The sequence below is a fragment of the Lucilia sericata genome, unplaced genomic scaffold (genome assembly GCF_015586225.1).
Source record: "Lucilia sericata isolate MDLA Ls3-8-SP2 unplaced genomic scaffold, ASM1558622v1 Contig000363F_arrow, whole genome shotgun sequence".
Lineage (NCBI taxonomy): Eukaryota > Metazoa > Arthropoda > Insecta > Diptera > Calliphoridae > Lucilia > Lucilia sericata.
In genome coordinates, this window is record NW_023994382.1 from 352478 (window position 1) to 376349 (window position 23872).

General features: G+C 28.3%; 1 protein-coding gene across 1 annotated transcript in view; it reads right to left on the minus strand.

Annotated features, from left to right (window-relative positions):
- The window catches only part of LOC119604111 (nipped-B protein-like), a 174570-nt gene that overhangs the window by 147677 nt on the left and 3021 nt on the right, over positions 1-23872 (minus strand). The window contains exon 2 of the mRNA XM_037956564.1: positions 1052-1369. Within this exon, the coding sequence (XP_037812492.1) occupies positions 1052-1348 (297 nt within the window). The 5' untranslated portion in view covers positions 1349-1369. The remainder of the gene's footprint in view (positions 1-1051; positions 1370-23872) is intronic.

Genomic DNA, 23872 nt, shown 5'->3' on the forward strand with positions numbered 1-23872 from the left:
AAGCACTTCCTGTTTTCATCGTCCGAGACTACTGTAAATCAAGCAGAAGAAAATTAGAAGTGCTCCAGAAATATGCGACCCAAACTAAAAAAAGAACTGCCGAAGTTCCTAGAAAAAGGGCTCCCAGCCCTAATTACAAGTGAGACTTACCTGTTTTTCAAGAAATTTAATATTAACGCCACTGAAATTCTACATAAAGATCCTGCAACTTGGAGAGGCAAAGAACGGTAAACAACTTGAAGGTTGTGAACGACATGGCAGAGCGAGGAATCAAGCTAGGGCATAACAGATTACAACCAATTACTTACAAAGGACGAGCAACAAAAACTATATTTTAGGCCCCAGTGGCACATGTTAACATCTTTTAATCGTGCTCAAACTTTTGCAATCTTAAAATCTAACAAAATTAAACATTTCAGAAATCCGACATCGATTTTTAAAACCAGTCTAAAAGCCGGAAAAAGTCGAAAAAAGCTTTTTACTTTATACGAAGTCGAAAATTTTAGGGTTTTTCCAACAGTTTAAATTAAGTTAAATTTTTTTAATAAAAAATAAAATTCTTCATATTTTTGCTTCAAATATGAAGAAAAATACTTTTTGTATTTTTGTATATACGAAATATGTAGTAACTTATTTTCATTCGAATTGAAATTACGTTTTGATTGTGAAATTACATTCAAATATTTATTTCCTTTCGGAAAAAGTCGAAAAGTCGGAAAAAGTTGACTTTTCGTAAAACACAAAATTCGAAAAATCGACTTTTCATAAATCGCAAAAAGTTGAAAAATCGACTTTCATAAAAAGTCAAAAAGTAAACTTTTCAAGTCATCTGGTAAAAATAAAAAGAACTAGTAAAAAGTGGGTTAAAAAGTCCTAAATTTTGTATTATTAAATTTTTTGAGTTGAGTTGGTTCCCAAAAAAGCGTTGAGTTGGTTCCCAAAAAAGCGTTAATTAAGTAAAAAGCCTTAATTAAGTACTTTCCAAAAATACATTTCATTCCATAAGCAATCAAAAAGTATTAAATTGTAAACTAGTGTAATTATAACATACCTTTTCAAGAATTTCTGCGACAGCACATATAAATTTAGGTGCAGTTGATGGGTGGCATTTTATATTAAGATATGGTTCGATGGTTATAGCGTGTCTTACTAATAATTGCGGACGAACTTTGGCTAGCAAATGTAACGTTGTAATACAGCCTAACATTCGTTCATTATCTGTATCTTCCAATTCAATTAGACGTTCAACCAATCCATCGGCTAATTGTTGACAAGCAAGAACAATCTCTTGGGGAGGTTCAGTATTTTTCTTAACAGGATCTTGATTATTTCCGTCCAATTTTAACATATTTTCCTTTGGTTGAAAAATCTATATTTATATATGTATAAAAAAATACAATTAATTAATGTCTATATTAATAAAAAAAATATTTTTTTTAGATTAGAAAAACATGATATTAAATAAAAAATACTCTTTAGTGTTAAAAACAAATTCTTATAATTACATTACAACTACTAAGCTATGCACATACTATGTATTAGGGGGCCAATCCAAAATGAATCCCGGGATTTGTTTACAATTTTTTTTTTAGCGGTAATTTTCAATAGTTTGAAAATTACGACATTTTTTATTTTTGACTTATTTTTTACATACTACACAGTTTTATTGAGGGGATAGTCGCCTGACACTTTATATAAATTGATTTATTCATTTCGTTTTTAACACATCGAAATGTTGGTCGTAGACCCAAAAAGTGTACACATTCTGTGTCTGTAAATTGAAAAAACTAACTGAAAATCACATTGATGCACATATTAATATCAATACATTACAATATTTTGACAGTGGGTATTTAATTTCGGCACAGTCGAATACAAACTTTATTTTTCAATAGAAGATTTTGTATTTCAAACTTTCTACAAATCTGAGTGATACCGGTAAAGGTAAATTACCTTGTTCTGAATTTACATAATATTTTAAATAAATACTACGAATATGTTATGTTTCAAAACTAATATGTAAATTCCAAATATTTTTTAAAGAAAAGGTTTTAAATTGATGTTCGAATAATTGAATTGGGGTGTGTTATAATTACACTGTGTAACGCTCAAAAATACTCATTATGCGATATAATGCTTTTTATAGACCTACATAGATGAGTAGATTTTCTTTACCATTTTACCATCTTCAATATACTCTAAAAATCGGAAGATATTGGAAAAAACAATTTTTTTTTTTGACTTGACGGACTAAAAAAATTATATCTCAAAATTTTCTTAACCAATTTAATATTTTTCAACTGTTTTGAAAATATTTTCCTCATAGGAGGGATGTCCTTTTTATTTGAGTTCAAATTCACTACATCTGAAGTCATTCTCAAGAAGTAGTTTTAATGCTCTTTTTCGGAAGTTATTTGGGAGTGAAACTATAGTATTATAGAATAAAACTAATTTGACTTAAATAATATTAACATTAATAAGGGTAATAGAAACATTAAATACAAAAGCCCAAATATAAAATTTTTTATCTCATAAAAATTAAAGAACAAAAAATATATCTTCAACATTAAAAAAATAGAATTATTTTCGCTTCTTCGGAAGTCTTTAAAAATCACTTCCTCAGAAGGCAAAAAAAAATCATTCAATGCTACTTTTGAAGTGGTGATAATTGTTATTCTTTTGAAAGTACTTCGTTTTATTTTTGCTGGGTTTATTTGAAAACATAGTTTTTAAATATTTTTTTATTTTAGCTCATACTTCTACGAATAAAATATGATATGGAAAGTTAAAATCTGATAAAAACTGACAAAAATAGAATTTTTTCTTAAAAACAAAAATTTACCAAATCTCTCATTGCTAAATAAATTATCCATTTGAATAATAAAGCTCATATTTGAGTTGCATATCTTACATTGATATTATACTTTAGCAAAGAGATATTTGGTAAATTTTTGTTTTTTATCTGATTTAACGTTCCATATCTTTATGCATAAAAGTATATATAAAAATAAAAAAATATGTTTTTAAATAAAGTGTGGATCAAAAATGATCTTTAATTGTAAAAAAAATATAAAAATTTGTATTTAGATCTAAATATTTTACACATTTCCGTAAGAAATGTAAAACTGTGTGTACTTTTTAAAAACTACAAAGGAAACTCTTTTCAAAACAGTTGAAAAGTATTAAATCGGTTAAACAAATTTTGAGATATAATTTTTTTAGTAAATATGTCTAGTCAACTAAAAGCGTTTTTTCCAATATCTTCCGATTTTTAGGGTATATTGAAGATTCTAAAAATGGTACTGTGATCTACTCTACTAGACCTACCAACATCACTAGGTCTCGCGATAAATGTATCGATTTTTTGTGATTTTGTCACACCATGTTATTAGTTCACATGGAGGTTTTAAAAAGTGCTTACGTCTAATTTCGGAACTTGATATTTATTTTTATTTAGGAAGTATGTAGTTAAATAGTTTCAGATTTGGATTGTTTTAATTTAAATATATTTCCTATCTGCTAAATTTCCACAAAATTAAACAATTTTCTTTACAAACATGATGATTTAAAGATTTTCATATATAAAATAATTAAATTTATGTAATCCAAAAATCCCGAAATATCCCGGTATTGCTATTTCCAAAATCCCGAATCCCGGGATTTGTAAAAGCTAGCCCCGTTTGGCATCCCTACTATGTATGTCTAACAGGTAGATTAGAGGTGTCCAAAAATATCGATTTTGCTCAGATGGATCATATATTGTTTAATAGTGTCTAAAACTAACTGGTATAAAATTTTGTTGTTGTTGTTTTCGTGCGTCTGCATTAAAAAAATACTAATTTTTTGACGAAACTTTCCGAGGTTGTCTCAGTTCATATCTCCGTTATTTATGAACCGATTTGAAAATTGATTTCAACATACACACAAACAGACAGACGGACATGGCTTAATCGAATCCGCTATCTATAAGGATCCAGAATATATATACTTCATAGGGTCGGAAAATTATATTGTAGACATTACAAACGGAATGACAAACTTACATATACCTTTCTTACGAAGGTGAAGGGTATAATAAGTAAATATATAATTATTTTGATGAACTTTCAAAATTTGTATTGTGCTTCCATCGCCAATGTCATAAATGAAACTATTAGAATGAACGGTCTTTTGAGACAGATATTAATCATTCCTACATCTCATCATCAAATTAAGTGATGACGAATTTTTGTTCACAAGACTTGAAATAATAAGTCCATTAAATTTTGTGGTCAAGAGTAGTTCCATGTTGTAGAAATAAACACTTAGGGCCAATCTTTAGGTGAAAAATTAGCGATTAAATTAAAATTAATCCTCGAAAGTTGTTTTTGAGTACTCAATTAGTTAATTTTGTTTGCAAGTTTAAGCGCCCAATTAGCGATTAAATTAAAATTAATCCTCGAAAGTTGTTTTTGAGTACTCAATTAGTTAATTTTGTTTGCAGGTTTAAGCGCCCAATGGAGGTGGTTTAAACTAAAGCATGAAATGCAAAAGTGTAAACAGCTGATGTAAAAAAAAAATAATACAATTTTTATATATATATACATTAAAATGTTCCATTTATTGATTAGTATAAATTATGGATACTTTAAAATAATTTTTTTTTCGTTCTAAATTTAAGTTTTTATTAATTTTCATATTAAATTTACAATTGACTTTTTCTGCTGTTTTGTATGGCAACACTGCGAAGTTTAATCTTGTACTCAAAAACATCAAAGGGGATTAACGTCAGATTAAATTTAGTTTTAGATAACCTAATCGGATTGTTAATTCGCATTAGATTGCAAACTCAAAAAAAGTTTAAATTTCTCAAAAAACTGATTGAAGCCAACCAGTTTTTTTTTACAACTTTTGGATATTATGAGGGCGGCTTACAAATGAGAAAGTGAATTCTACTAATGTAGGCTGTATACTCTTGTTGGATGATTACAGTCCATTTTTAATTGTTTTGCAAATTACACTAGTTTACAACGATTTTGCTCATGATATAAAACATATATAGATTTCTTTATTTAGGCCGTCTAAGTCCAGAAAAATTATTTAAAAAAATCTAGGACGTAAAATTTTTGAATTATTCATAAAGAAAGAATATGTTAAAAAAGGGTTAAATTAGGTAGAAATAATTAAATATTTAGGGTTGTAGTTATTTTTATATTAAAAATTTTACTGGTCTTCCACACAACTCTCTAACAATGGATTCCTGTCACAAAAATATAAAAAATTACGTTGCAATAATCTTAAATCTTGCCATTTTTATCACTCACACTTCCAAGAGTTTTTCGGAAAAAGTATAAGTGGGAATGTAAGAAATGAACTATGAGGGATAAATTCAGATCCGTAAGTTTGTAATTCAGGAATAATAATTTTTTCAAATTTTATTTGTTTTTTAATTTTTTAAAAAATTTATCAAAAAAAAAAATGACTAAAAATCGGGATAAAAATAAAGAAATCTGGTAAAAAGTGGTTTAATGAAGACGTAAATTTTATACATATTATTGAATTTATTTTCTGAGTTGATTGTAGGTTCCCAAAACAGGTGCAAGCACCCAAAAACAATTCTCATTTTCAAATATTTTTCCATCACTACTGAAGAAGGATGCTTAACAAAAACCACTTTATCTCAAATATTCGACGTATAGGAAAAAAATAAAAATTGTTAATTAACCACCGGACATAGCCCTTTCCAAAAATATATGTGTCATTCCATGAGCAAACAAAAAATATTAATTTGTAAACTTGTGTTATAAGTAAAAAATTACATGGTCGCAGTTTTTTTTTACAAAATTTGCAATTTTTTGGATATGATATTTGCTGCTCTTCGGTTATGGAAAATTTTGAAATAAGAGAAAATAGACATTGAAATTCGCGTCCTTTGATGTATATCTTCAAAATGTGATCTAGAAGTTATCACTGTGGGAGAAGCTTAAATATTGGAGAAATAAACGTGAAAGTTTTGAAAAAGGGCCTTTTTCGCGAAGCACACTAACAGCATAACTTCAATATACCCAATATATCGCGTGATCGAAATAATTTTAAATTTTACATTTGAAAAATATTAGCGTGCTGAGATGTAAGAGCGAATTCCAAAAAATTACGAATTTTTCACTTTTTACTTTAGTTTCTTTCACAACAAAAATCTATGAAGCACACCCAAGCCGTTAATTTGAATTGTTAACATTAAACATCAACCGGTAGCTAACAATGATGCTTATACGAAAATCGATAAGCCGTTCGAAAAAAGAATCTTTTTGCATTAAAAAAGTATAAAAAGTTCATTCATATTAATATATAATTTCTTTACTAAATTTGAATTAACCGAACTGCTTTTCATTTTAACAGTTATTTGGATTAATAATTCATTTAAATTTAGAAATTAAAAAACAGTTAATGGTAGATAACAGAGATTGACAATGAGTATGTATGAAACAAGTAACACAACTATTTACTCACAATTTTTGATTACAATATACAGTGTCTCTCATAAGTTTTCGAATTTAGGTAACCTATGAAAAGAAACCGAATTTAATAATATATTTTGTGTGCAAAAAAAAAATTAATTTGTTATATTGTCTAGACAGTCCTTAGGTTTGATATCACGCTTTTTATAACTTCAAAAATTTAAATTTACTTAAATTAAATTAGCTTTTTTTTTGAAAAAGTCCATAAAATTGCCTCAAAAAAGTATACGAATTTTTCCTGTTGTTCATATTTGAGCATATTATACGAAACACAAATTTTAGAATCGACTGGTTTTTATGCTTTAAATTGTTTTAAGGGGTTACTATCAACCTATTTGGTCCACAATTTTTGGGGATTTGTACCCTCTTTTATGTAATACCATTAAAATGGCGATTTTTGGCAATATTTGTAGTATTTTCTCTTTTTTTCCAGAGATAAGACCAAAGTTTGATATTGGGTTTTAATAGACCCCTTCGAGTATCTAAAAATAGCATTTTTTGTTACAAGAATCTGTATTTAAACGATCCAAGATATATTATTGATATCATTATTCTGTCGCTAATTCAATATATTGGAACTTAAGTCCATTTTCATAATACTAGGGTCACAAATTTTCGTGGAAAGTTTTCTTGTATATATATATATTCTTTTAGATATCAGCTTTTATATATTTTAAGTTTTCAATATATTGTGGAAGTGTGCAACTCCAAAACATGCCTCGAAGAAACACCATTCAATGGTAGTATCATTATTTTTATATACCAATGACCTCCAGGCTACATGCCACTATATCATTATGGTCTAACTCAAAAATATCGATATCTGTTAAAATATTGATTACTATGATCAAATTAAACCCAAAATTTTGGACTTACATTGTTATTGTAATGGGCAACATAAGCGTGAAAGTTACGAATAGTAAAAACTCAAATCTTCTGTATAGGATGTCGTTTTGTTAAGGCATGTTTTGGAGTTGTATACCGATATAATGTATTGAAAATTTAAAATATATTAGTGCTAATATGTACATGAATGTATACTAGCCAACTTTGCCGGAAAATATCGACCCTAGTGGTACGAAAAGGGACTTAAGATCCATACAATTCAATTAGAAACAGAAGAACGATACCAAAAATACATCTTAGAACTTTTAAGTACAGATCCTTATAACAAAATTATTTTTAGATACCTCAAGGGGTCTATTAAATCCTAATATTAAAGTTTGGGTTTATTTCTGAAAAAAAATTCAAATATGGTCAAAAATCGCCATTTTAATGATATTACATGAAAAGATGGTACAAATACCCCAAAATTGTGGAACAAATGGGCCAAAATATATAATTTCAGTCGATAGTAACCCCTTAACACAATTTTAAGCAAAAAACCACTCGATTATAATTTTTGTGTTTCGTATAATATGGTCATATATGAAATACAGGAAAAAAAATTCGAATACTTTTGTGAGGCAATTCTATGGACTTTTAAAAAAAATGTATATCAATTGAGGTAAATGTAATTCTTCCAAATTTTAAAGAGTGTGATATTATACCTTAGGACTCTCTAGACAATATAACAAATTTAATTATTCATTTCACAACAAAAAATATTAAATTATGTTTCTTTTCAAAGTACAACCAAATTCGAATACTTATGTGAGACACTGTATGTCCACACAAGTTTCATGTTGAGTATCTTCATGTACGTATTCGCAATGATCGATCAATACGTATATTCAATGCGCATATCAAACATGTATGGTCTTATTCACTATTCAAAAGCATAGCTAGCTTGTATGTGTGATCTCAAATGAATAAAAACAAAGAATATGTTGGGAATTTCTTTTATTCAAACATTTGAGAATAAATACCCAAACGAAAGAACGAGTATTGAGGATATGATGCTTTACACGGTGTACTTTAAGTAGTTGCGTGCGAAAATGCACAAAGACGTGTAAATAAAAATATAAATATGGAGAAAATGCAATGTAATGAGCATGTTCTTTTGGAAAGGAAAGTTAACACGTGGTGCATCATATACAGTGAATCAACTAAGTTTTTTGCCTACCTTTTTTTAAGAGAATTTTGTTTTTTGTTCATAAATATTGAAAATAGAGATTGTGTAGAATGGGAAAACCAAGAAAAAAATATTAAAATAATAATTTTGGTGCATTTGTTGTTGCATTTTATTGTTTTTCATCATAATTTGCACGTCAATAAAGTATTTTGCATATTGAAATTTCCAGTTAATTTCGTTGGGTTTTTCAAATTATTTTTTAATTGCTTTTTGGAATTTATTGTTTTATTGTTAAAAGGACACGTGTTAAGTATTTTTCAATTGTAATTTTCAAAAATCATATCCTCATTGTGTGAAACTGTGTAGTTATTTGCGTTAAAAATGTTTAAAAGGAAATAATGAGGCAATTCCAATATAAAAAAACTAGTTTAGATTTTTAGGACAAGTATAAATCAATGAAATTCAATTATGAGAAGGTTAATCAATCATTAAAAAATATAAAATATAGAAATTGATGAAATAACACAAAGAATTATTAAAAAAAACGCACTGAGTTGTCATTCAAAATCTTTAACAGACAAAGGAGAGCGACTTGTATTCAAGCAAAAACCATTGAAGTCCTCATTTATCTTCTCCAAAGTCCATATACGAACTTAAAAGAACACTATGTTTAAATTTAGACCTCTAAACAGACCTTAGGTTGCTTCGAAACAATATAAAGTGAATTATCGTGTGGTACGGGAAAATACTTAATTTAGATATTTACAAATAGAGGCGGTTCTCATCACCTAAGATCCACAAAAGCAATATTTTTCAACTAATACATACACTTATATTTAGCTAGAACCCAAATCAAGAATAACTATCCAACTACGCCTACTGTATTTTATTCATAAAATAATGCATTCAAAATATGAGGTAGAATATCAAGATTCTAGCATGTAATAGTTCTATAGTGGTATACGGTGATATCCCCATACTTAGAGTGGCTAGGATGGTACTTAGTGTTAGCTTTATAGAATAAGAATCAATATTACACATTTCTAAATGAAATTCACACAGTACTCCCCAAATAGATGGGGTTTCCGTAATGTAGTTTTTGTTTGTCGATACAATATGACCAAAAAACCAGATTATTTTTGTTATAATCTATAGATTTATACCCCACTAAATTTTTTTTTCTAGGTCCAAATCCATTGATTTCCTAATGTATCATGTATCCAATTCAAAATTACTTATTATTTTCGAAATTAAATCAAAGAAACGATAGATTTCATGTTAAGTCAAATATTGAGAAATTCTTATAGGTATGTAGGATAGTAAATCGGTTAAGAAATGTCCAAACTTAGTCGTTCCACTACTAAAATATCTAAAAAATGTTATTCTAATACATAGGAGAAATAAAAATATTAAATTTTATAAAATAATGCAGCAATATTAAAAAAATTAACAAAAAACCTAAAAAAACAAAATACTTTATTGACCTTAAAAATTAACAATACGTTCACATTTGATCAAAAATCTCGTTAATTAATATCACGATTTTACTTTTTATGGTATTTTATTAAAATATAAGATATTCTTTAAAAATACAACAAACAAATTGCTTTATTTTGCTAAAAATAATTGTTCAGATAAAGTTTTTTCTTAAAATTTATAAAATTTTACATAGGCAAATTACTTAATTGATTCACTGTATATCAGGGTACAGATAGCGATCGAATTCAATTCGCTCGCGAGCAAGTTTAATTCGAGCGATTTAAATAATTCATTTTCCGGCGAATAAATCTATTCGACTCGCGAGTTTAATTTTTAAGCTCGCGATAAGAGTTGAAAATTTAAAGAGCGTAAAATAGAACTCGCTCGCGATTCGAGTCAAAACGAGTTAATCGCGAGTTTTATAATTTTGTAAATAGAATAAATTTAAATTTATAAGGCATAATCAATTTATATATAAATATGACATAACCAATAAGTTTCCCATTAAAATTATGTACGCTAATACATATGTACGTACATTATTTGCTGCAAAGTAGTAGACACTTCGTACATACGACAGACAGACAGACAGACAGACAGACAGACAGAGAGACAGACAGACAGACAACAGACAGAAGACAGACAGGAAGACAGACAGACAGACAGACAGACAGAAGACAGACAGACAGACAGACAGAAGACAGACAGACAGACAGGACAGACAGACAGAAGACAAAGACAGACAAGACAGACAGACAGACAGACAGACAGACAGACAGACAGAAGACAGACAGACAGACATACAGACACACAGATCACAGACAACAGACAGACAGACAGACAGAAAGACAGACAGACAGACAGACAGACAGACAGACAGAAGACAGACAGACAGACAGAACAGACAGACAGAACAGACATACAGACAGACATACAGAACATACAGACATAATACATACAGAACATGACTCAACATACATAATACATACATACATACATTACCTACATACAGACCATACCTACATACATACATACATACATACATTACAATACATACATACATACATACATACATACATACATACATACATACCTACATACATACATACATACATACATACTACATACATACATACATACATAATCATCACACGTGTTATATTATCTTCATAATAAAATTTTCCAAACCATTTGATTCACAATTCGATAATCTAACTGCCTGTTTCACAATATCGAAACAACATTTCTTTCTTATAACTATATTGAAAACAAAAACAAAATTTTAAATTTATTTGTTGTTTTCAATATATTTGTAAGAAAGAAAAATGTTCTTTCGCATTTAGAGAAACCGGCAGTAATAAATAAAAAAAATTTTTTTAAAGATCACTTGCATGTCCATCAATATACATATGTACATACATAACTACAGATAAAAAACATACACATTTAAATAAAAAGGTAGACATATATTTCTTATACTTTCCCACTTTTGCTTTGTCAGACCGTCATAAAACCTACGGCTACACAATCACACTTACATAATTATTTCCCATATTATTGCTTCTTTTTTACTACCACAACAGAACCTGTTTCTTGCACACACATTTTGCTGATTTTCGGCTCGAATTCAACTCGTTTTCCACTCGCTCGTAAGCGAGTTGAAAAAACAAAAACATGTAAATATCGCTTACGAAGCGAATGCAAAACACATAAAACTCTAATTAAAATTATGCTCGCGTGTTGAAAAATAAAACTCGCGATTTTGAATTTTAAAACGAGCGATATAAATAAAATAGCGATCGCGAGCGATATTTTTACCTACCCTGCTGTAAATGTAAATTCTAAGAATTTGAAATTTATTACAGTCGTTTTTTTATATTTAGAAATAGAGGATTGACAAATACAATTCAAAAACTAACAGGCAGAAAAAAACTTTTCATTCAGTTTTAAGTAAAAACATTTATTAGATTTTTTATTTAGTTTTTATTGAAATTAGTAATATTTAGTTAATTTTAATATCTTGCTTAATAAGAGAAAAAAACAAGTTGGCATATACATACATATGTATGTATGTATGTATGTATGTATGTATGTATGTATGTATGTATGTATGTATGTATGTATGTATGTATGTATGTATGTATGTATGTATGTATGTATGTATGTATGTATGTATGTATGTATGTATGTATGTATGTATGTATGTATGTATGTATGTATGTATGTATGTATGTATGTATGTATGTATGTATGTATGTATGTATGTATGTATGTATGTATGTATGTATGTATGTATGTATGTATGTATGTATGTATGTATGTATGTATGTATGTATGTATGTATGTATGTATGTATGTATGTATGTATTTCATCAATTTTTGTTTTATTATTTGCTATTGAATTGGTGAAATACGCTTACTCAAAAGATACTTATATTTATATTCATTTTGCAAAGCAGATATAAGTATGATAATTGAATAAAACGAATATATTCATTACTTTCAACCAGTTGTATAGGAAAGAAATATGTATGAATATACAACACAACCAAATGCCGACCATACGTATATTTATTCGTGTTCAAGTTGGTATGAACAAGATGAATATGCTTGTGCGCTTTGTGTTTGGCGATACATACACATACACGTTCGGTTGCAATACTTTATGAATATTACTTTTGTCATTCTCTGGTAGATAAGCCAGGGCTGTCAGATGTGGATTTTTAATATATTTGGCGACATGTCGGTTATTGATAAACTAATTCTAAAAATTCTTAATATATTTACATACAAAATTATATAAAAAGATAATATTGAATTTAAAAATTGTAAAAGTGTATGGCCCGTTATATCAACCTCCGGTTATCGTTTAACCGGAAGATATTATGCCGGTTAAATAATTTTTATATAAAAACTGACACTTTATCGTTACGATAAAAAATTACTAAACATTGGGAAAATGGGGTTATGTATTTTAAATTAAAATACACTTATTGGGGTGCTATAGATTCCGATAATTATTCTGTTTCAATCTTTCTTTAAAATTAATGAGTCTTAGCCATATTGCAGAATAATAAACATATTTATAAGTGTTCAAACTATATTTCAAAAGGATATTCTTTCGAAGCGAGGTGTAATAGTGGACCGATATTGCCCACTTGAATAAAACACCGTTTTTGATAATGGGTCCAAAAATATCAGGAGGAGACGGAGGCAGAAAAAAGGCAAGAGAAGGGGGGGAAAAAGCCGGGGCACACGGGGAGCAAGGGGGGAAGCAAAGGGGAAGAAAGGCCAGGAGACGGAGGGACAAGAGAGAGAGAGAGAGAGAGAGAGAGAGAGAGAGAGAGAGAGATAGAGAGAGAGAGAGGAGAGAGAGAGAGAGAGAGAGAGAGAGAGAGAGAGAGAGAGAGAGAGATAGAGAGAGAGAGAGAGAGAGAGAGAGAGAGAGAGAGGAGAGAGAGAGAGAGAGAGAGAGAGAGAGAGAGAGAGAAGAGATAGAGAGATAGAGAGAGAGAGAGAGAGATATGATGATATAAGCGCGATGATCGAGAGGATATGAGATATAGAAGAGTAGATTATTGATATATATATAGATATATATAGATATGATATATATATCTAGATATATAATATATATATTATATATATATATATATATATATATAATATATATATATATATATATATATATATATATATATATTTGTCAATGAAATATCAATTGCGGGCCTGTTTGTGATCTTAATGAAATGCAATGACCTTTTTCCGTCCACTTTTTGTTACATTTATAATGCTAAAGATCATGATATATAATTCTCATAATATATGAGAATTATTTTTTAGTTAAATTTTTAATCAAAAAATTATTTTATATGAAAACTCTAAGATGTTTGTAGATCCTTAACTAACTATACGATTACGTAAAATAAAAATCTGTATTCAATTTAATATATTATCAAACATCGATTTTCATCTAAAGCGTTTCCACCGGAAAACTGTTTTTATTTTATTTCAAAACCTGTCATCTGCTGTATATTCTCAGAAAATAACTATTTTAAAACAGAATCTTTAGTAGATCTTAAATGAATGTCTACGATGCCACATTTGTATGCAGAATAAAATTACTGATCAAAAACCGCTTCTAAAGTAGGGAAAATAATATATGCATATTACATTTTCACTTAAATTCGAATTTTAAATCGGCTGTGGCTCCTTTTACAACACCTAAATCTATCTAGAAAATCATTCATATCTCCCTATTTCTATTTATATAACTCTTTAAAAAATTACTTTAAATAACTCTCAATTTGAGAAAACAATAAAGATCAGTAATCACTCATATTTTCCATACAAATCGAGTTTTATATCAAAAATAAAATTTAAATTTATTGTTAATCGAGATAACAATAAAAATCTATGATCTATATATGCCATCAAAAAATTATCTTGATATAAATTCGGTTGCCATTTTTCAAATGCAGCTCAAATTTAAAAAACCATGAAGATATGTATTTGAGTACTCATTAGACTGTCCCGAAAGACAGCACTTTTGCAAATCTTATATAAGTAGACCTCTCAAACGATGCATAGTTCATATAAAATTTGGATAAATTGTTCTTTCGATATATTTTTACACTTTTAGAAAATTATCCACCAAAAATTCTGCACAACTTTTTCTGTATATAAAGCCGTATTTATTCTAAGCTTTTCAAATTAAATAATAATTTTGAATAACTCCAGCACACATTTTCTATTTGCCATTTACAAATTCCGATTTTTTTGTAATTAAAGGAAGATGTGGATATTTTAATAAGTAAAATTATTTGGGTTTCTGCTTTGTATATCTAATGATATTTGACCTTTATTTCTTCGGATTTAATAAGTGGTGTCTAAATTCAGCCAAAACTTTAGTGTGGATGCATAAAAGCTAATGAATAAAAATAATATGTTTAAACATACTTTTGTAGTTGTTTTGTTTTCTCTGTCAAGATTCAAGGATTCTTCATATTTTTTAGAACAGAAAAAGACTTAATTTTGTTATTTTAAAAGCAATTTGAAAATTTTCATAATTTTGTGCAGAATTTTTCATGATCGTTTCAGAGTTTCTTCAATTGCCTGTACTTTTAATAAAATGCCCCGAAGCTTATTGTCTCTATGCACCAGGGGCACTACAATTCAAAGTACAGTGTAACCGAATTTAAACTGAACAGTTCTTAAAATCAACTGCACATGGAAAAAATAAAACAACTAATTTGAAAGTGTCCTTAGTTCAGTGTTATTCTCTTATAATTTCTCAAAAAAAGTTTCCTAAATGCTTCTACGAATTAGTCAAAATTTCCTAATTAAAGCTCATTTTCAATTTGTAAATTTTTAAGGGACATTTTTGTCCAGAAACTGACTTTAAGTATTAAACAAAATGCAGAAAAATATATTACTATTTTATCGTTATAAGCTAAATTTTGACATCTATTAAAAAAAGTATAGTCATTACAGATAGAATAATGTTCTCTTCATTTTAGAAGAAACGCGGGCAACGCCGGGTACGCGCTGCTAGTGGACAATAAAGAAGGGAATAAAATAGTAAAGAAATTCGATCGATATCTTTCACATATTAGCGGTACCTGCGATTTGAATTTTTGGGTTTTCGGAAAAAACTTTTTTTGTAATAATTTTTGAAAAACACGCTTTATTTATGCTTTTTATATAAACATTTTAATGAATATATAATTCAAGATAATAGGAAACATACATCTGAGGTTTTAGTAATGTTAACCCATAAACCGTGAAGGTCAAACTCAAGCTATGCAATATTGGGAAATCCTCTTGAAACCATAGAGAATTTTTTTTGTTTACAACCCATTTAAATGAAACTTAGGAAAAATATATAATAAAGATCCGTATTTATGATGACATCGAAGAAATTAAAATTAACCCGTAATTTTTATAATTATATAAAATGTCCGTAATATACAGTGTCTCACATAAATATTCGAATTTATTATTTTTTATGAATTACTGTGTTATTGTATGATGCTACTTTAAAAATAATAATAGTATTTAAAATTTTTTAATGAAATTTTATTAATTTATATTATTTTTACAAAATACAAGAAAAAAGTAATAAAAAATCATTAATGGTTTCCAAGAAAATGGAAAAAACCCAAAAAGGGTCATTTCAGGTACTGCGCAAAAATATTCGAATTTTATCTAAGAACTTTATTAGAATCCTTGAACACGTGTTTTATTGCCCATTAATTAACCCATTATTGCCCATTAATTAACCCATTATGCAGTGGTTATATGGAATATTTAACATTATATTTTTTGGAAATTTGCATAATTATGTTGTAAATCCTTCCTGTGTAAGCGCTTAAAATGTTCAAAGAAAAAGAGTTGATCAATTCAAATTAAAAAATTAATTTATATCTGTATAAACAAGGCCGATCAATTAAATATATATAGGAAATGGTTGATAGATTCCCATCGACAATATATTTTGTCATTACACGCATGGAACAAAGAATTCCATCGAGTATTTACCATTATCAAGTCGTCCAAAACTGCTGTCAATACAGGACGACAGAGAAATACTGAAGAAATACCGAAAGAACCTTCATCTATCAGCTCCAAAAATTAACAACGAACTCATGACAGTCCTGTGAATAAAAATTAGTGTCGAAATTGTGCGCAAAGTACTAGGGAGCAATAATTCGCATGGTCAAGTACCAAGGTGGAAACCGCTCATATCGAAGTTAATCGATGTTAAGTGTCTTGACTCCGCAAATAGACTCATAAGTAAGAATATTGGATTCTGGAAGGAGGTTATCTTCTACGATTAGAACAAATATAATATTTTTGGCTCTGATGGTCGTCAAATGATATGGCGAAAGCTTGGAGATGCCTTGGAATTATCTAACTTAAAACCAATTGTAAAGGACCCAAGTTGCTCTGCCATATTTTGGGGTTCTGTGTCCGTCCACGGTGTTGGACTGCTAAAATTTATTATTGTAATTATAGACTAGAAGGTCCACTTGTCAATTTTAGAGCAGAATTTGCATGCTAGTACCACCAAAATGGGGCTACAACCCATTCAATTTATTTTTCAACAGAAAGACGATCCAAAATACACGACCTGGTACGTGAAAATGTTGATCATTAACAACACTAAGTATCTTCTTTCACAAAATTTTCAATGGAGTTAATGTCTGGACTTAAACTCCATTGAAAATTTGTGGTTATATTTACAAGAACAACTTTTAAATCACTCATTATCCTCTAAAACCACCATACGGTTGCTTTGCATGAAGAATGGGACATAATAACGCCAGAACTATTCCATAAATTGGTAGAAACGGTCCCACGACGCTTGGAAGTTGTTTTTAAAAACAAAGGCTACTATACAAAACATTAATTTCATTTTAATTATTTATTTTTACTTCATAATGCTAATCTAAATATGATTTATACAAAAAATTCGAATACTTTTGTGAAGCTATTTTTTGCACTTTTTTAAAAAAAAGTTAAATTAGTTTATGTAAATAATTTTTTTTTTAATTTTTAAAATGTGGTATAGAATTTAAGGACTGTCTGGACAACATAATAAATTTATTTATTTATTTTTCCCACAAAATCTATTATAAAATGATGTCTGTTTTCATAATACATTAAATTCGAATACTTATGAGGGACACTGTATGAACAAAATATTCGATGCCATTTTGCGAGAAATAACAGATTCGGTTTCAGCAGCTAAAAATACATTAAAAATAGTCCAATTGGTTTCAAAAGTTTTTACAAACCTTCATTTCGTTGGCCTGTGTTATTAATAATATATTAATAATTTGAGAATTTGGACTTTTTCCGGAATATTTTAAAAAGTTTCCATTGTTTTGCCGACATTAATGTGTGTTTGTTTGTATACATGTATGTATGTATATATGTACAGTTTTGGAAAAAATAATAGAAACGACCTTATTTTGTCGTAAAAGCTAAATTTTCTCAAGAAATACCTTTTGATTTGATGATTAGTATCTCAAATAAAAGGTATTTAACACTTCTTTCATACATATTATATTCATATTTTATAGACTTTCTGGCATTGGAAAAAATAATAGAATAGATTCATAGTATTGCATAGGGGACATATGGTAAGATTTTTTAAACGGACTTTTTGTATTTAATTTTGAAGATTTTGATTTGCTTTGTTTTTATGATAAAGTTTGATTTTTTACCGTTTAATTTACCGTATGGTTATTGACAGCTGATTCAGGGGTTCCACATTCAAAATTTCTTAAATAAAATAATCTGATAATGAAAAAAATTACTTTACATTGTTGAATTTTATATAAAATTGGATTTTGAGAAGATTTCCAGCCGAAAAAGTTTTAGATCCACTTATAGATAATTTCAATACACCGAATTTTCGGCAAATTTTCGAGCAATATTTCAATGTTTTGCAATTTAACCCGCTTCAGGAAGTTTAAAAGTGACTTAAATATCAAAGTATTTTGACAAACAGGAAAAATAATTTAAAGCTAAGTTAAATTTAATACAAAAAGTTCAAATAATTTAAACATTTTTTAAATTCGTCTTGATTATTAGGTAGATAGGTATATTGGAATTAATACTAGTATAGAGACAATAAGATCTAACCTAAAAAATAAAATAGAAAGTTTTAAAATGAGAAAAACAAACTTTTTTTTATTTTTTACCTTTTCTAAAGTTGTATAGTGAAAAAAATACTAAAAATATTGTTTTTGACGTTTTACTGCTCCAAACAATTGTCTGAAGTTGTAGCAGTAGCATTTGTTTTGTTTTATAATCATGTTTTTAAAACTTTTGCTACTTATAAAAAAGTAAATCTCAAAATATAGCAGTAGTAATAAAACAGTAGCAGTAGAAATAGTTCAAATTAAAACATAAACTACAAATGGAGTAGTAGCTTAAAAATATAAATAATTTTTTTGCTACTTTTGATAAGTAGCGATAGAAATATTTGCTACTAGTTCTACCGTTCTATTGCTACCAAATTATTGAAGTAGCAATAGAATAAAACAAAAAACTTCGACAACAAAAAATAAACTAACAAATAAACATATCCCAACGGGAAAAAGGTTCAGTATAGGGGCATTTTTCTATAGACACAAGTACATTCAGCCGCATTGCAAAATCTTTAAATTTTACATGCTTACTTAAAAAGGCCTGTAGATTGTCTTCCGTTGAAGGCTTTTTAGAAGATTTTCAGTCGAAGGATTTGTAAAATGGCCTAATAGGAAATTACATTAATAATTATACATTAGAACTTATAAAAAATTGTATAAAGCAAATTTTCATACAAAATTTGATACATAATCATTTGATAAATGTGCATGAATCCTTTTAGTAGAGGAAACAAAGTCCTCCTAGAATATCTTTTGCGAAAAGGAAATGAGAAACATTTATAATATGTAATGTTATAATATGTATGTTATAAAGGCCCACGAGTCGAAGTCCTTTTTCCCCGCTGCTTTTGCCATTTTTCTTAATGTCGTATTTTTTTTGTATTTTAATAAAATTTTTATTTTTTATGCTATTATGGTAGCAATGATACCTAAATTTTGGTAGCATTGCTACTTTATTTAGGTAGCAGTTGCTACCAAATTTTTGATTGTTGAAAAATATAATATCGTGTATTGCTACAGGAAAATATTTACTGCTACTATTTGAAGTATTTAACTGCTACAATGAAACATTTAAATACCACTGACTGTGCTACTGCTATCAACATTTTTATTTTTTTTTTGCTACATCTATAACTACTGCTACCAAAATCTAAAGTAGCAGTAGTAATAGTAAATGATTTGCTGCTAGTTTTGGAACATATTCTAACTACAAAAGTAGTTATTTTTCGTTACTACAGCTACTTGTAGTCTAGTTATTTAAGCACTGATTTTAACCTCCGGACCGGGTTGAATTGCAAAAAATGTAAACTTCGCTCGAAAATTGGCCCAAAAATCGGTGGATTGCCATTATCTATAAGTAGATTTAAAACTTTTTCGGATAAAAATCTTTTCAAAAACTAATTTTATATAAAATTTAACAATGTAAAGTAATTTCTTTCCCTATCTGTTCATTTAATTTGAGAAATTTTGAATGTGGGACCCCTGAAATAGCTGTCAGGAACCATACGGTTAATTAAACGGCGAAAAAAACGATCGTTATCGTAAAAAACAAAGTATAAAGTATATTTATAATATATTTATAATTATAATTCTTCATTTATAGATATAAAAAATATCTTCATATTATTATTGTTTTTAACGAAATAGATGTCAAAATTATCGTAATTTTTAGTTTATACAGAAAAATATTTTATTTTATGTTGTACTGAGATCAAGATTTTCAATCACAATTAGGAAACTTAGGATATTTTCAAAAAAATTGTTTTTTTTTATTTTTATCGTATTTAGTATGTACATTAAAACGCATCGTTTGAGAGGTATACCTTAAAAAAGAGGTATTGCTATTAAAAATAGTATATCTCGAAAACTGGTACGACTAGAGTCCTCAAATTTTGCACGAACAACTTTGACACATTTATGAGCACTGGGGGAAGAAATGGGCGAACTAGCAAAAGTGGATGTGGCACATCCCACGCCTTTATGGCTAGCCAATACCAAATGACGTAAATTTGAAAAACTCTAACAGCTACAGTTCCCAAATTTTGTACGATAAACTTGAGTGTCAATATGAATATATGCCGGATAAGAAATAGTGGGCGTGTCTTCCCATACTTCCCATATGAATTAAATACAAAAAAGGGGAATATAGGAGAACTAATGTTGCTAGAATGCTCAAATTTTGCACAGACAATTTTGACATCCATGTAAGCATTTGCCTAATAAATTGCGGATTAGTGGTGCGCACAGTGGTACGAGTTTATAATTTTTTATAAAAACAAAGTAGGAGTGCTTCTATGATATTCAAATTTTGCACACTTGAATAATTTTATGTAAAAAAGCTATATATCAAAAATTGCTGAAATCGGTTAGTCCCATTCAAGGTTTAGTTGCTCAAAAGAAAGCTTATACAATTCCTTTCTAGCCGCTTATATTTTAACTCATACATACTCCATATGTATATAAGGATCAGATGATTCAAGCAAACGATGCAAAACATAAGTATTTGTTGCAGTTCTACATTTTCTATAAAACATTAACCTATAATTCCTGTAATCTTTATTTCGACCTTCTTCCAAAAAATGTGTAAACTATCAATAGCGGGGATTGCATCTCCCACATGAATTAAACACAGGTTTCTACTTTATAATTTCTGCAACAGGTTCCACTAGAAACGGTTCCATTAGAAGCTGTTCTAGTAGAATCATTTTTTAGCAATAAACTAATGCTCACGACAAAAAATAATATCATAGATAATATTGTAAATAGGTTTCCAATTTTTCTATTATGCAACAGGTTCCACTAGAACGGGTAATGACCACGATAATTTTGTGAGTAGGTTCCTACTTTATCAATTCTACTTACAACAGGTTCCACTAGAGCTGGTTACTTTACAACAAGTTTCAATACAATCGGTATTTTTTTTTTTTTTTTTTTTTTTTTTGTACGAAAAAAATAATACCTAGAATAATTTTGTGAACAGGTTCACAAATTTTTAATTTTACACACTAGAACCGGTTATGCTACAATCGATTTTTTTCTTGGAAAAAAAAATAATATCCATGATGGCTTGAACACGGTCTTTAGCATTACATTTCTGGGATGCCATTTCAATAATTAGATTTTTAAGAAAAAATTATTGTATTGTTTTTTTTCTGAATTAATTTAATAAGAATGATTTATACAACAAAATTTCAAAAAAATATTACTTGGCTGTTAGTACAAAAAAATTACTCCATATATGACTAATCGGAATAACAACCTTATTTACAATTGATCTGACTTAGAGAAGAAAAATGTCTTCTTCTCTAAGTCAGATCAATAACATCTCTAAGTACAATAACCCTTAAATAGTAAAATAAAACTTTTTTTTCAACGATTTTAGGAACATCTTATGGTTGGTCTTATAATTACTTCGTTCGTGAATGACAGAACCTTATTATTTCTTAGCACAAAAATGTATATTAGTACATTAATATATTAGTATGCATTAATATTAGAAACAAATTAAAGCCGGTTAACTACATATATTATAGCTTGTAGTAGTCTGATTTCAATGAAATCAAGTGGAAATAGGCCTGTGACTTTGTAGATTATGTCCATAAATTTTATTAAAATTATATTCATAATTATGACTTTTGAACATTTTGGATAAATGGACATTGCACTTTGGGCCAGAGAGTGGTGCAGTAATTATGTCAATAAATTTTATTAAAATTATATTCATAATTATAACTTTTGAAAATTTTGGATAAATGGACATTGCACTTTGGGCCAGAGAGTGATGCAGTAATAAGAAGAAATTAATTATGTATCTTTAGCGTTATAAATATTAAGATTTGAAAAAATCGTTGCAATGAACAAATAATGCACTATAGCTCGAAAACAGCTAATGATATGCAAAAATAATATGTCAATAAAATATAGGATTTTTAATTTTCTATTGAAATTATAAGAGCATTTAATTACGACGCATAATAAACGAGATATTCATAAAACGGATTTTTGTGACCTTTGACCTCCAACATCTCGCAAAGCGAAAAAAAAGGCCACTCTAGAACATAAAATTTCTTCCTAGCCTGAAAAATAAACATTACAAGAAATGTAGGAAATCTGGTCTACCTACTGATTACTCGTATTCAATATCTAATACAGGTTACAACAGATGACTAGGTACATCCTTCTTTCAAACTAACTAACTAACTAATAACTTAATAACAAACCAAAATGATAATTTTCTAATAAACAATGAAACTGAAAAAATATTTTGTTTGTTTTTAAAAAAAAAAAACTTAAAAAATCGAAGAATAAAATAAAAAAAAAATTTGGCAAAAAAATGAACAATCTGGGGAATTTCACATAGCTAAATAAAAATTGGCACATATCTTCCCCTTAGAATAATTAGTAAGGAATTTAAAGTCACCGAAATTATCTTGTGCGCTATGCGAGATATTGGAGGTCAAAGGTTACAAAAATCAGTTTTTGGTGAATATCTTGCTTAATATGCGTCGTACGTATTTTAATGTTATCATAATTTCTATAGAGAATTGAAATTCATGCATTTGGGTTGAAAAATATTTTTGCGTATCATTAGTTGTTTTCGAGCTATAGTGCATTGTTTTCCATTGCACTAATATTTTCAAATCTTAATAAAAATTGTACTAATAACAAATTTGTCATAATTTTTACGTTTTTGATAAGCAGTTAATATATGCTTATACATTGTTATACTTTATATCTCAAACTCGCTTTATGACCCATAGTGCAATGCAATTGGTGGTCACAATCCACATAATTGGGGTAATATTCCCACCAAATTTTATTAAAATCATACTTTATCTTTAAATATTTTGTAAAAAATTTTTGAATTTTCAAATTAAAGTAGGTTGTCTATATTAGACAATTAAATCGATTAAATTGGTGGACATATATTCCTGGAATATATTTCAAATTATATTCATAATTGTGACCTGTGACCCCATCGGAAATTTCGGATAGACGGACATCACACTATGGAGCAGAGAGTGATGCTGTGATAAAGGATGTAACAGAAATTAATTATGTACTTTTAGCTAATATTAGAAAGAAAAAATGGGACATTATCTGTATTGGAGTTAAAAATATTAAGATTTGAAAATGTCATTGCATGAAAAATGAATGCACTATAACCACGGTGACCAGACGTTCTGTATTATACAAATAGTATTGTATTTTAGAGCCCTGTT